We start from the raw sequence: 14713 nt of genomic DNA, 5'->3' as shown, positions 1-14713 counted from the left end.
CGGAGGTGTGTGTTCCGCGGCGTGTTTTATTTTTGTGTTTTAGACATGTAGTCGGTAGGAGTGCGAGAGTGCTGCTCGTGATGTGAGGCGCGTGTTTGAGCGCTGTGCGCTGTGCGCAGACGGCAGAAGATGGGCGAGAGGATGACTTCTCACGCGGACTAGAGGTGCTGCGTGTGTGGTTTAGGCGAGTGGGTGACACCGGTTGTAAAGCGTGCAGATTCGCCGGTTGCCTGGTTCCTCCGGTGCGCGGTAGAATAGTGTCGCGTAAGAAGCCGGGTGAATGTGCGGCCGGGTGTAATGATCGTGCGTTGGATAGTGAGAAGAACGCAGTGCGTGGCGGCGCAGCGTTGCGCGCGTTTGGAGGCGTAGCGCGCAGCTGGCGGGGATTTGCAGAAATGGGGATTTGGATTGGCTGATGCCAAGCATCGAGCCTCAAAAGTTGAACATTGTTCAACCAACTTGGTGACGGCTGATAGGAGAGCGAGAGCGCGAGCGCGAGCGCGCGAATGCGTGCGCGTAAAGCGCGCGACCCCATTCAAGAGGATGGCGAGCGTGAGAGTCGGATGGCCTGTCAGTGTGAGGACGGGGAAGCGCGAGGGGTTCGCAACACAAGATCTTTTTTAGATAGCGAACATATAAACTGATGCATTCTTGGTACACTTTGAGAAAGAAGAATAAAGAGATGCGCGCGCGCGTGAGAGAGTTTTAGCAGTGTTGTTTTTCACTTTGTTCTGACAGCTGAACTTGCTGCTTTAAATTGGTGGGGGTTAGAGCGTGCGCGTGTGTTCTGAGCGATCATCAAGAGCCGTGGGGCGCGAGCATTGTTTATCTGAAGTTGTACGCGCGAGAGAGAGAGAGAGTAGTTCTACCGCAAAGGGTATTCTCCATGGACTTCCGGCAACATCTTGGATTCTGAGTTGGCCACTGAAGAACCCGAAAAAAAAATCAGCAAAGATGTTGTATTGGAGAAGATGATCACTACCGTGACAGAAGTTTTCGTAAACGTTATTGGCGCTCTGGGTACTGCGCGAGAAAGAAAAGCGCGCCACTCGACACATCTGCGGACCCAACTTGAACGGGTCCGGGTCGTGACCCGACCAGTTGGAGCGAGCGCGAGCGCGTTACAAGCCTCTGGCGCGCAGTGGGCGAGGACCGAGGAAATTGTGCGCGAGAGAGGTGATAAAGAGCGCGTCTGCTGGACGAGAGAAGAGAATGTTGACGGCTATGCTATGTTTCAAATATTGGTTTTTCACTCCCCTTTGACAGACTACGGCGAGCAGATCCGACTGCCCCAGGTGATTTCAGGACCACAAAATGATGCAGACTTTGAAGAGAAGGTCAAACAGTGAGCTGAGCACAGCCTTTTGTTACGTCGCAGGCTTTTTCTGTGCTTGCTCCACTTTTTGAAAGATTGATTCGCAGTAGCACGGTAGTCGGATAATACGCGGGGGTATATTGCTTCTTCTTTGCACAGCATGAAGAAAGGCAAAAGAATGGGCTGTGATTTTATTTTTTTAAGCAGAGGTTGAGTTCAATAATTTGTACGGCCCTCGGAGGATTTTGTAAAAATGTAAATGGCCCTTGAGAAGAAAAAGATTCCCCACCCCTGCTGTAAATATTAATAAATACCCTTGATTTATAACGTAACATCTCTGTCTCCTATTGATCCGAGTATATTATAAAGAATAGCCAGTTAATTGAAGCATTATAGCACAGGCCTTTGTCAGATGGTATATTACGCTGTTTTTTTCTGCTTCTAACAGTTCTCTCTTTTTTCACCATACGTGTGTTTGCATCCCTGATAGATAGATAGATAGATAGATAGATAGATAGAGATATATTTATTATTTAAAGCGCAATCTCGGTTATGAAGTGACAAAGCACCTTTTTGTTGTTGATCCATTTCATCTATTTTACTGCTCCTAGTACTAGACTCCTGGTACTAGGATGGGTTAAATGCAGAGAACAAATGTCACTGTGTGCTCTGCATGTGTGACCATTAAAGAGGGTTTCATCCCTCCCAATTCTTCTTCTATTATGTGCTAAAGGCAAAACTATTAGGATTCTCCCCAATAAATGTATTGAAAGATGGCATTGAGCCAGTCTTTAGGGAAAATGAACTTTGTGTTGAAGCTACTGAAGTGACCAAGATGCTAAATCTCTGGCAGGCTTTCTGTTTTGTAGATAACCCTGTATTGTTTATGTATGTGTTTTAAAAGCATATTGTTTACATAAGAGCTTTTTTATTATCAAGTCACCAGGAGTGTGAGCCAGCCTCTGTTACTCATCATGCTCCTTCTTCTTTTGCAGCTGATTGACATCACAGGCAAGGACCAGGATGAGTCTATGATCGCACTGCACGACTGCAACGGGGATGTCAACAGAGCCATTAATGTGTTGCTGGAGGGTAGCCCAGACACTGTGAGTATTGGCTTTGTATGAAGGCGAAATCAGTGCTACTCTGGGTTAGATATGAACCCAATTGAAATAGAAATGATTCGCAACAGTCTTTAATGGCCAGCTCCTTAAATGTTCACTGTATGAATTTGCCTTGCAACATAAGTACAGCATGTCACAACTTTATAAACTCACAAAATTGAATACAAGCTTTGAAATAAGTGTAACCAGTAGAACATGAGGGGGAAATCAAACTTGGAAATGTCTTTTGCCAGCACATAAATCAGACCTGATAAGCGGTTGCCGGCTACCTTGATTGTTAAGATGCTGGCTCAGTGGAGAGACTTTATAATGAATTAGTTCAAAAATTGCTCTCTCAGAAATTACAGACAAGCAGTAAAACGTTAGCAGTATTGTTGTAGAATTAGTTTTCACTTGGTGATTTTCTTAAAATACTACCAAACTCTGAAGTAGTATACTCATGGTGAGAAAAAGTACCATAGGCAAATGTTATAGCCAGTTGTCTTGCTGGCCTGACCATACTGACAACCAGGCAGCACTCAACATCGAACCTGTTGGTTTATGAAAACATTTCTTTTAGTTTTCATATTTTGGCTGGGTACAATGTCAGATTGTTATGGCAACAGTCAGTACAATGTCAATGAGTCCAGCAGTGTAACACTGTTTTTTTTTTCTTCTCCAAGGACTCTTGGGAAATGGTGGGGAAGAAGAAAGGGGTGTCAGGCCAGAAGGAGACGAGCCAGGCAGAGATCGGAGAGGAAGGGAAAGAGAACAGGGAGAAAGGAGGAGATAAGGATGCAGCACGTCGTCGCGGTGGAGCTCCACGCAGGGCCCGTGGAGCCAGCAGGGGACGAGAGTGTACGTTTTCATTATCACCTGTATTTGCAGTGAATAAGCAGTAGAAAGTGTTTGTTTTGCATCAACAGTATCTTCTAAAATTGTGGGAGAAGTGTGTTCTTTCTGTTTGATGAAGTTAGGATTAGAAAGACTGCACAGCTGCGACAAAATTACTGGAAAAACAAAACCCTTTTACAGCTTAATGAAAGTACTTCAAACAAATCAAAGTAGTACAAAAACACATCTTGATTGCCTTCAATATGCCATTAGTAATTTGGAGCACAAAATTAGACTCTTATTATCCCAAAGTGTGGTCCCAAAGGATGGACAGTGTGTGCCACGGTATATGATGCCAGTAAGAGATTTATCATTTATCTTCATTTTTGAATTAAGGGTGCCTTTGCCCTCCTGCCTCTTTTGTATGCAGTTAACTCTAAGTTTTAACACATTTGAGTTTAAATTATTATTTTGTCATCTTTATGCAGTGTAGTATGAAAATCTTACGCTGCTTTCTCTTAACTCGGAAGTTCGTGGTCAAGAAAATGGCTTGGAGGGAGCCAAGGCTGGAGTAGTGGGAAGAGGTGCCGAGCGAGGCCGACGGGGAAGAGGCAGAGGAAGAGGGACTGTCGGTAAGTGGTTATAATCCTCCTTGGACAAACTTTTATTTAACTCGTACAGCAGCCATTCTTTCTTAAGGCAATAGTAAGTCAAGCTAAGAAACTAAAGTAATCTCTTTTGTTCTTCCCAGGGGTATCTGGACGGCGGGGAGGCAGATTTTCTGCGCAGGGCATGGGGTAAGAGAACACCTGCGTTGCCTTAAAACTAAGGGCCTTTTGTTACGCTTTTACCTGTTGCCATGGTCACCAGAGAGCAGGACTAACCCCTGCCTATTGTTTTGCCTTAATCCAAAGAAAGGAGAATATACATCAGCCAATGGGACAGAACAGCAGGGGCTGAATAATTCTTTTCAGAGTTCACAACATCTAAATATTTTATTTTGAATGAAACTTTGATATATTTACAAAGAGGGTGTCTTTGCTCTCTGGCCCGAGGCTGCAGCATAATTCATGTATTATGCTTGTTTCGTGTGTTTGTGTGTGCAATTATTAATGGGTCTGTTGATGACTTAGCAGCTCTACTAAGAGGTGTCATAACAGTGCAAGTGCTTCTCTCGACTGTTATGACATTCTTGCCATGTTTCATGGGGTCCCATTTTAATCGTCAACACATTTCCTGCTAGCGATTAGATGTAGTTAGGTGTGTTGTGATGTTACTCTGCAGTTATAGATCTTAAAATCGTCTTGGTCTGCTGAAGTAGCATGTGTGACATAATGTGGCTTTCTCTAATGAGGTCAACACCCTGAGTGGCTTTTTGCTAGTACAATGTATTGAATATGTTCTTCAAAAATACACCTATATTTGAACACCGGCTCAGAATGAGTGAGTGACCTGGTGAATTTCACAGAAGTGATGGTGCACACAATAAATATTAACAGAATCATGTTCAATTGTTCAATGTTTCAATGCTGCTATGAAAATGTCCTATAATTTGCAGTTGATTTGTGGAGTGTGGACCCAGATATTGACTTTCCTATCTCAAGGAACACAACAATAAGCTTTGTTTCATATTGGTTTATAAGCTATGCTTATCGTTGGTGAGCTGAGTGCTCGGGCTTCCCACCTGAAGTCGCATGCAGTGCTAGCTAAAGCGTTTTCGTGTTACCTCACGCCACACACACTTTTATTATTGCTTCTGCTTCTTTGCTGCTAACAGTTTACCAGCTTGGCTTCAGTGTCAGTCAAAAACTGTGACTTAAATGAACCATAGTTTTAAAGCAGATAAGCTCTTTTATCAGTGATGGGAGGATTGTGGGCAGTTTTTCCTTTTGTGGGTGTATTCCTGTTACCTTGTGCTAGGTCATTTAAAATGATGCTATGGCAGCGTCTACCAATCACCTCACATGCACATATTCTGCTTACAAATGTTGGCATGCACTAAATCAAAATAAACGAATACTGTGAGCTCACAATGGAAACTGCACTTCATCATCATAACTGATGAACAAGCTGACCAAGGAGATTTGTTCTATAGTTTGTATAAAACTTAAATGACTATGATGTTAGGGTGGATCTTGATAAATGAGTTCAAAAGTATCAACAAATGTTGGTTTCGAGGCAAACATAGCAGATTATATTGTTATTATTTCCATATTAACAACACATTGTAGAGGCAGGACACCCGCATGATGCAAATAATCTCAGACTCACTTAAAATAGAGGTATGAGGAGATACTTGATCAGTAGTTGCCTGATACCTGGGTCATCAAGCATAACCAGTGAGGGTAAATTATTACGACTTCCCTAATAAAGGCAACATGTAAAGGCACTGTAAACCAAAATTACATTTTTGGGTTTTTCATAATGGATTCACATGGTTTGTGAAACAATCATGATTCAAGAATCTCAGACACGATCCTTTTTGTTGATATAGAGGATAGTCTATCTTTGAAAATGCCCCGGTTTGACAACACTGTTTGTCTTTCAGTGTTTGGTGAATGCCTAATAGAAACATCACTTTTTGCCTTTTTTTGTTTTTTATTTAAAACCTTGTGGGGGTATTTTGTCTGTTTATGAATACATATATAGTTTTGGCTCATTACTTGAATCAAATCATGGCTCAATTAAGAGTTTTGAATTTAATTATTGCCTTTTTGTATTGTATTTGTGTAGGCCACTGCAGCATGTAACATGGCTGCATATATTAACCCCCTCCATTGCTGATGTTGCCTGGTGTAGGAGATGCATTCATTATGTAGCCACTTGTTGTACTTGTACCACAGCATTGGTTGGTACATTTACAGCACTGCCTCTTTGGTTAGTCTTAGCTGCCTTTGTATTTGAATTCTCTAGTGTCAGAAAATAAACTGGGGAAAGAGTGGGGAGTGTTGTTTCTATAGACGCCTATCCAAGTTGGCATATACAATGCCCTGATAGTGTATATACATTTACCCCTGATGTTAAAAACTATAGTAAAAGTATAGTTTTGCTCTGGTGGAGACTGAGCTGTTTGTTTGAATTGAAGCTGGTCTGGGTTTATGTGTTTTTAGGGCTGCACGATATTAAAAAACACTGGCATTGCAATATTTTTCCTGCGATTTGAAAAATAATAATGAATAATTAAAAAGAATACAGATTTTTGTTTTTTTAACCAAACAACATGTTCCTGTTTTTGGATTACCGTAATTTTCGGATTATAAGCCGCGCCTTTTTCCCTATTTTTCGACGCTGCGGCTTATATAACGGTGCGGCTAATCTATGGATTTTTACAGCTAACGGCCAACACCTTTAACTCTATGGGCTCTATGGCCGGTCCGCGGACCCCCAGCTTTAAGCGGCGGGTTCCAGCAGGAAAAGCTGGAGGCCGGAAAAGAGTGAGACAGGTAGCGCGCAAAAGTAAAAGTGGAACTGAGTGGTATGCCGCTGCTGCGGCTTATATTCAGGTGCGGCTTATAGTCCGAAAATTACGGTACATGGTTTGCTCGACCCTTTTTAGGAAGTGGTCGACGACTAGCGGGGTGTGGTTTTTGCAGTTTCGATAAGTGATTGGTGGTCGCGGTGTGTGCAGAGCCTGCATTTCAGTCACCGGTAAAAAAAAATGTGTATACAGAGTAAATTATGTTTCATTAATCATACTTGTCCTGTAGTTTATTCAATAAAAATGAGAACAGTTCAAGTGTAAACCATTTTTAATCAAGCAGAAAAAAGTTGTAGCATGAAGTGTTTGAGTCAATTTGCCCTACTTGAAACCGTACGTCCTGCGATGTGACTGTTGCGCATGCTCACATCGCATTGTCAATGCAGAACAAATATATCATGCAGCTCTAATGTTTTTCATGCCCATTTTAAAAGGAAAAACAGTAGGATTAAATAAGACTGGTTGACTTGAGGTGCAGGAGATATTTAAGGCCTTCTGATGAATTCACAGCACTCTGTATTGCTGCTCTGGGACAGCTTTGAAATGATGTGTGATAGCAAGGTACCATTACCGTAGATTGAATAGGCATTAACTGCAAAGATGACTGCCTTTAATCTTGCATAACTGCTTATTTAGCAACGTTTTTTGTGTTGGTGGCTGCATTGTGAATACCCTCGGCTTTGGTTTCTTGGACTTTGTATTTACCCACAATGACTAAAACACTCGGGCTTGCCTTGCATTGGAGAATGACTGACGGGTGTAGAGTGTTTGGTACACTGGCAGATCGAAAGCATTCTGCTTACGCTGCTGCTCTCTATTGTGGTCTGAAAACAAAAAGCTTGATCTTCTACTTTTAATTTGTTGTGCTTCTTGTAATTGTTGCCATTATTTTTCCTCTAAAGCCAGATTGATAAGGGGCCCAGATATGATATTGCAGGCGGTGAGAGGTGAGTGAATCGCCTCTGGTGTGTCTGTTATTCTTGTTTTCTGTAGGGAGACTTTCGAGTGCCATACAACAGGAAGTCGTAATATAAGAGCTTATCAAAACAGATACTCCTCATTCTATTAATAGGATATGACCTTCCTGAAATGTAGATGTTTAATCTCGCAAGCCATAAATGCCCTCAGACAAAGGAAGGATCTTAGACAAATAATGAAAGGCTTTAGTTAAAAGAAAAAGTCCTGTACTCCATCATGTTGCATAAGCTGTATATTTATCAACATACACAAACGTGACGGATTAATAAGACATTACCAGGAAAGAGTTGTCGAGGAACTACGAAAGCAGTATTTAGATGCTCATACATCTTTATTTGCATTTACAAACTCTCAAAGACAGTAATGGTTTCACTTGAGTGTCTTATCATTTCCTCTTCCTGCTACATCCCCAGTCACTCCCCTCTGAAGTATTTCTATGAGCTAATAGCCTAATGATGATAAGAGCAGTGCGGGAGATGTATTCAAACAGTTCTATATGCAGGCACAAAACTAATGAGCTCGGAGTTTTAAAGCTCTAAATATTGAATAGGGGTCTGCTTCTGCTTAACATTTTCAAAACTTAAACCTGTAGAAGGTAAGTTAAAAAATGGACCCCTGATTTATCATATAGGCACCCAGATATGGCCGAAGTTTTCTTTGTAGTGCTGACGGACCTTCAGCTGTTGGTCTGTACACACACTTGATTTCCAATAAGCCCTTTTTATCGCTCTCTTCCGCAGTACATTCAACCCTGCTGACTACGCGGAGCCAGCCCAGACAGATGAAAACTACGGCGGAGGCAGCACCTGGAATAACACAGGAAGTGGGGAGCTTGAGGAGGAAGCTAGTAAGTTCATTTATAGATTAAGATAAAGATAGCCTCCAAAAAGAGAAGTTCATCTTATCAATGAAGCATCTGATTACTACTTTGAAAATCCTATCGGCATCCAAATGAAACGCGTGCGGTTAAGATGAGAGGAAGGTTCACTTGCATTCAAAGGACACTTACTCTTTGATGCTGGGCACTAAAGCTTAATCAACCATGCACGCTGTTTACAAAAACTTCAAATCCTGGAAACATTGTAATCCTCTTAGATCTTTACGTTCATATCAATGTGTGTCCAAGTGTATTCATGCCTCTTTGTAAAATGTAACTTTGATCTGTCTTTTTCTCTAGGGTCGGAATACGCTCCAGCAGAGGGAACACATTTCCCGCCCAAGTTTGACTCTGCTCCTGGTAAACCCATCTTCACACTTCTGGGTTGTTTGTATGCATCCCTCATTCTGTTTGAATATCTCTTTGCCTATCTGCGCAGTATTGAAACCGTTCCTCTCTGAATCACAGGCGCCTGGCGGGCGGCCACTGAGGAGTGGGGCACTGAGGACTGGAATGAAGATGTGAGTGTTTCTGGGCTAAACCGCATGACACGGTTTTAGCTCAAAATGTAATAAATAAAAACCTCTAAACACAAATCAGAAGAGTTAAATGTTGTTTCAGTCACGGAACAATGGATTGAGATATGTTTGGTTTTTCCAACTATAATATCTTCTAATTTTTCTGCAGCTTTCCGAGACGAAGATATTCACAGCTTCCAGCGTGGTGTCTGTGCCACCGCCTCAAGAGAATGTTACCATCACCAAAGGACAGAGGTGGGTCCCGTACACACTTTTATGACTTAGTTATGATTTACAGGAATCATAAAGAGAATAGTTTATTTGCTTGCTTTCACTGTTTACTTGTTCCAAAAAAAAGTGGTTGGAGCCCTAGTGAAAATAAAGGTCTAGTTTAGAGGGATCAAATGGAATTAAGGACGCACCGATCCTATACTTGTTTTGTTTAAAGAATGGCCAAAACTTGTACCATTCATTAGCCTTCCCTGTACCACTATTGTTGCGTAACAAAATCATATTGTGAGCTGTGTATTCTGCTGGGTCAATAGCATATCTGTTTTACAGTTTGGGCATGATGTTTTTTTAGATGTCTAGGCCGAACAAAGTCCTTTCTTTCAAATGTAATATTAACCGCTTAGTTGTTTAAGGGAGGGAAAAATACTTTCTCATTGTTATTAACTGATCCTCAAGGTTGTTATCCAGCCATCCCTCATTTAACCTGTTAAGCCCCAAAGACCCCGCCGGCGTGGCCTTTTTTTTTTTTACGACATTGTGTCTCAGGGCTTCTTAAAATGTAATAAACTATTAATGTGTCATACTCACTTAACGGGAAGAAACTCAGCTAACTGATTATATGAACCATTTTTACCGAAACAAAACACAAGTCTCACAAGAAGCATCTAAATGAACCCGGAGTGAAAAAATGCTAACGCACTTAGCACAGAACTCTAGGTATAAATCGATCGATATATTTATCGGATCACAAACAAGCGTAGCTAGCAAGCTGAGATTCCACAGATTCTAGAAGTATAAGTATCAGAACTCGCGACAGGGGAAGCAAATACAGACAACACACAACGTAGCTTTAGGTAGCAAGATATGCTCACCTTAGCTGTTGTTCTGATCAAAAGTTGTGTTCAATGGCATTAAAACGAGGAAAATGCAGCTGAAGGTTAATCCATAGGTTAATCCAATCTGTCTGTCACTTTGAAAAAATCCATAATTCCATTTTTATGTCAAAAACTGAGTTTTCATATTGGCTGCTAATGATAGCTTCCAGAGTGTATGACAGCTTCCTGTTTTGGCTACGCGTCACTCTCACTCCTTATTTGGTAACACGTGTGTGTGTATGTGGAACTTCCCCTCGATTCCATTGGTTCTAACGGTTAAAAAGAGATGTCAATCATCAAAATCGACCAAGGGGGGCCAGAGATATGGAAAATGCACCCAAATGACCCCAGAAGTGTTTGTTTTTTTGTTGCTAAATCTCTCTAAAAAGGTCGAATTTCACTTGTTTTGCATCAATCTTGATACAGGGTACTTATTATATGTTATAGTTTGGATTCCTAAAACTTTTAGTCTACCAACCCATCATTCAAGGGTGGTTTTCACCTTAAGTAATCTTTTTTTTGGACGGACACAATCATTTACATTTCTTTTACTCTGTTCAATCTGAATTGACTTTAAGATAAAAAAATAAATCTATATTGATTCTGACTCTTCTACATCCAACTCACAGATTTATCTACTTTGAGAAAAAAGATTATTCATTTACCCCTTTTTAGAAGTGAAGATATGGTCATTTGTTCTGGGAATGTTATTTTTGAGCCTGAGACCTGGAAAACAGGCTCAGGGCTGAACAGGTTAAAATGTCCTCCTTTTTTTAATAAATGTTTTCACCTTTGTTAGGATCGACCTTGCAGTGCTCCTGGGCAAGACTCCCCCGTCCTCCTCCTCAGAGACAGAAAACCCCCCCATGGAGGCCGCCCAGCCCTCCTCCTTGTCCCAGTCAATGGTTTTCAGCAACTCCAAGCAAGGGGTGCCGCTCTCCCAAACATCCTCCAGCACCCCTTACACCCAGCACAGCATGGTGAGAATGACCAACACAGCTTTTTTTTTACATGTGCATCTCAATAAATAATAAATTCAAAAAGTGAAACTCATATATTATATGGATTCATTACACACAGTGAAATATTTCAAGGCTTTATTTCTTTTAATCTTGATGATTACGGCTTACAGCCCCAAAAAACAAAAAACAAAACCAGTATCTCAGAAAATGTTTATATTGTGAAAAAGTTCAATATGGTAGACTCAAAACACCTGCAAAGGTTTCCTGAGCCTTTAAATGGTCTCTCAATCTGGTTCAGTAGGCTTCACAATCATGGGGAAGACTGCTGACCTGACAGTTTTCCAGAATACAGTCATTGACACCCTCCAAAAGGAGGGTAAGCCTCAAAAGGTCATTGCTAAAGAAGCTGGCTGTTAACAGATTGCTGTATAAGTGGAAGGAAAAAGTGTGGTAGGAAAAGGTGCAACAGGGATGACCGCAGACCTGAGAGGATTGTCAAGCAAAAGCCATTCATACATTTGGGAGAGCTTCACAAGGAGTGGACTGAGGCTGGAGTCAGTGCATCAAGAGCCACCACACACAGACGTATCCAGGACATGGGCTACAACTGTCGTATTCCTCGTGTCAAGCAACTCCTGAACCAGAGACTACGTCAGAAGCGTCTTACCTGGGCTAAGGAGAAAAAGAAATGGTCTATGGCTCAGTGGTCCAAAGTCCTCTTTTCAGATGAAAGTAGTAGTTGCATTTCATTTGGAAATTAAGGTCCCCGAGTCTGGAGGAAGAGTGGAGAGGCACACAATCCATGTTGCTTGAAGTCCAGTTTGAAGTTTCCACAGTCAGTGATGATTTGGGGAGCCATGTCATCTGCTGGTGTTGGTCCTCTGTGTTTTCTCAAGTCCAAAGTCAACGCAGCCGTCTACCAGGACATGCTTCCTTCTTCTGACAAGCTTTATGGAGATGCTGATTTCATTTTCCAGCAGGACTTGGCACCTGCCTACACTGCCAAAAGTACTAAGACCTGGTTTAGTGACCACGGAATTACTGTGCTTGATTGGCCAGCAAACTGCCCTGACCTGAACCCTGTAGAGAATCTAAGGGGTATTGTCAAGAGGAAGATGAGACACGAGACCCAACAATGCAGACGAGCTGAAGGCCGCTATCAAAGCACCCTGGGCTTCCATCACACCTCAGCAGAGCCACAGGCTGATCGCCTCCATGCAGTCATTCATGCCAAAGGAGGCGCATTCCATTCATGTAAAAGGAAGCCCACCAAGTAACTGAGTGTCATACACATGAACATACTTTTCAGAAGGCCTGACATTTCTGTATTAAAAATCTCTTTTTTTTTTTAAAATGTTTTTATTCAAATGTTCTGAGATCAGGATTTTTTGGCTTTTCATTAGCTGTAAGCCGTGAATCCATCAAGATTAAAACAATAAAAGGCTTGGCATATTTCTCTTTGTTAATGTAATGAATTCATATAAATACATGAGTTTCAATTTTTGAATTCGAATTTAATAAATAAATTAACGTTTTCCACCATATTCAAAATTTATTGAGATGCAACCTGTACGTTATATTCTGCCTCTAGAAAAATATCTGCAAAAAAAAATCCAAGTTTCATACCTTAACCATTTTCCCGAGCCCAACAGGAAAAGGACACAGCCATTTGAAATCTCTCATGACAAACCATCGTCTTTATCAAGACTTTTTTATTTTATTTGATTGAAATTTGATACTGTTGCAGGTCAGCATGCTGAGCAAGAGTTTCGGGGAGGTAGTGACCCTAAGGAGCCAGCACAGGGACAACCGGCTCTCAGTTCCTGGAGCAATATAAAAACAGCCCAGGCCACTTGCCCAGCTGGCAGCCCAGCACTCCCAAACCGGACACACCCAACACAACCCATTCTTCCCTGGGACACCAGTGGACCCTCACTGGGGACAATACGGTGAGATGACACCCACTGTAATTTACTCCATTCTCTCCTTCGATTTTTTTCGCAAAGTTAAAAGATAATGGCATAGAAAACTGAACTGCTCTACGGGTTTCTCTTACTAACTCTTTCTCCTCTCTCTCACTGTCAGATATGAAGATCAGCCAGAGCAAGCTGTCCATTCGCCCTTCACAAAGCCGGCAGCCCTACCAGACCGGCACCTCGTCCATGTTGGATGTGTTCCTGCAGGACAAAGGGCCTGCCTCCTTCCTCATCGTCTTCTCCCTCGCCCCACGCGGTTGCGCTCCGCCAGCTTCCTCCCTTCCCAAAATGCAGCAATTCCTTCTCTAGGTCAGCAAGTTTCCCCCGAGTTCCTCAGATGCCCATGGTTCAAGTCCTCTACCTTTGCACCAACACAAACTCAAAACAGCAGAAGAAGAGGACTTCATCTCAACCAAAGGTAACACAGCATTACATAGATAATATAATAAAGGTTCCATATGTGAAGTTTATTGATCTAGTAGACAACAACTGTAATATTGCTTTACCTGACTGATAAAGGGGGTAAATGCCTATAGAAAAGCTTTGCTTAAGCATTCTAGGTCTCACTTCATGGATACAGCAACTGAAGACTAGGAGAATGCGAATTCCTGAATAAATTTGCTAGTTGGAATAGTGTTTGCACGTGTGTAGCCGGATACTTGAAAGGTACCGGCGATACTCTGCCGTTAAAAACTTTAAGATTCCTCCGTTTTCATTAGTATCGGTACTTTTAAGAATGACGGGGAAAAATACTGCCGGTGAGAAAGCGGCTGTTTTTAATAAGAGCCGTGTTGGTGTTCAGCGCTCCTGCTTCCCAATGCCTGCACTGCAGCCGTGCCTGCAGTCCCTCCCCTCTCAGCACGCTCTAAGTCCCTCCTCCCCTCTCTCATGCACGCGCTAGCTGCCAGAGCATGTGAGAAAGCAAGAAGCATGGCTGCAAGTGGGAGTGCAAACTGCTGCTGCGCTCGGCTTGTTGACAAAAAAGACGCCAGAAGCGAAAATTTGGAAGGTATTATTAAGCTATATCTCTTAACAGTGAGGGGCAAGCCTACGGACACCACAAGGCCTGTCTGTAGAGAATGTATTAATTTTATTTAATACGTATTCTTGTCATTTATTTAATTTAATGTGTCTCATGCTTAAAAGTTGTTATGGTTTTCTGGTGGTGAAATAAAGCACATAATTACATTTTAAGGACTGCTTCCCTTTTTTTAAGAAAAAGTATCGAAAATAATCGAATCGCAATTCTTGACTGTATCGGACCAAATGTTGGTATCGTGCAACACTTAGAGCTTTGTGCTGAAGTTGACGCTGAAACTTGCTATGCTGAAATGTAATGTGTAAGAAGAAAGCTGAAAAAATAAATTTAGATTGAATGATACATGGAACACTGGGGCTTGAATGTATGGCCATTTTGGAGGGGTGAAGGAGCTGGCCGAGAGGCCATCGGTGGGATGAGAGGGAAAGAAAGTAAAAAGGCTGGAAAAGCAGCTAGAATTTTGCAACTGCAAAACTTTTGAACTAACTTGTAGTGGTGGAAGACAGTTGGTCCGCCAGTAGGCCAAC

General features: G+C 42.0%; 2 protein-coding genes across 2 annotated transcripts in view; both read left to right on the top strand.

Annotated features, from left to right (window-relative positions):
• stum (stum, mechanosensory transduction mediator homolog) overlaps window positions 1-14713 on the top strand; it is a 30152-nt gene that overhangs the window by 2335 nt on the left and 13104 nt on the right. The window lies entirely within an intron of this gene.
• On the top strand, window positions 507-13456 carry LOC104949668 (ubiquitin-associated protein 2-like). The gene is given in 15 exon segments (XM_010776062.1): window positions 507-576; window positions 1267-1346; window positions 2311-2421; window positions 3102-3276; window positions 3783-3884; window positions 4004-4049; window positions 7633-7677; window positions 8449-8555; window positions 8886-8945; window positions 9054-9106; window positions 9273-9358; window positions 11009-11189; window positions 12919-12960; window positions 12962-13120; window positions 13265-13456. Coding segments are annotated over 15 exon segments (1509 nt in total).

The sequence above is a fragment of the Notothenia coriiceps genome, unplaced genomic scaffold, assembly GCF_000735185.1.
Source record: "Notothenia coriiceps isolate Sejong01 unplaced genomic scaffold, NC01 NC01_scaffold00000339, whole genome shotgun sequence".
NCBI classification, from domain to species: Eukaryota; Metazoa; Chordata; class Actinopteri; order Perciformes; family Nototheniidae; genus Notothenia; species Notothenia coriiceps.
The sequence above is the reverse complement of the archived record's forward strand: the minus strand, read 5'-3'. Positions and strand labels throughout refer to the sequence as shown.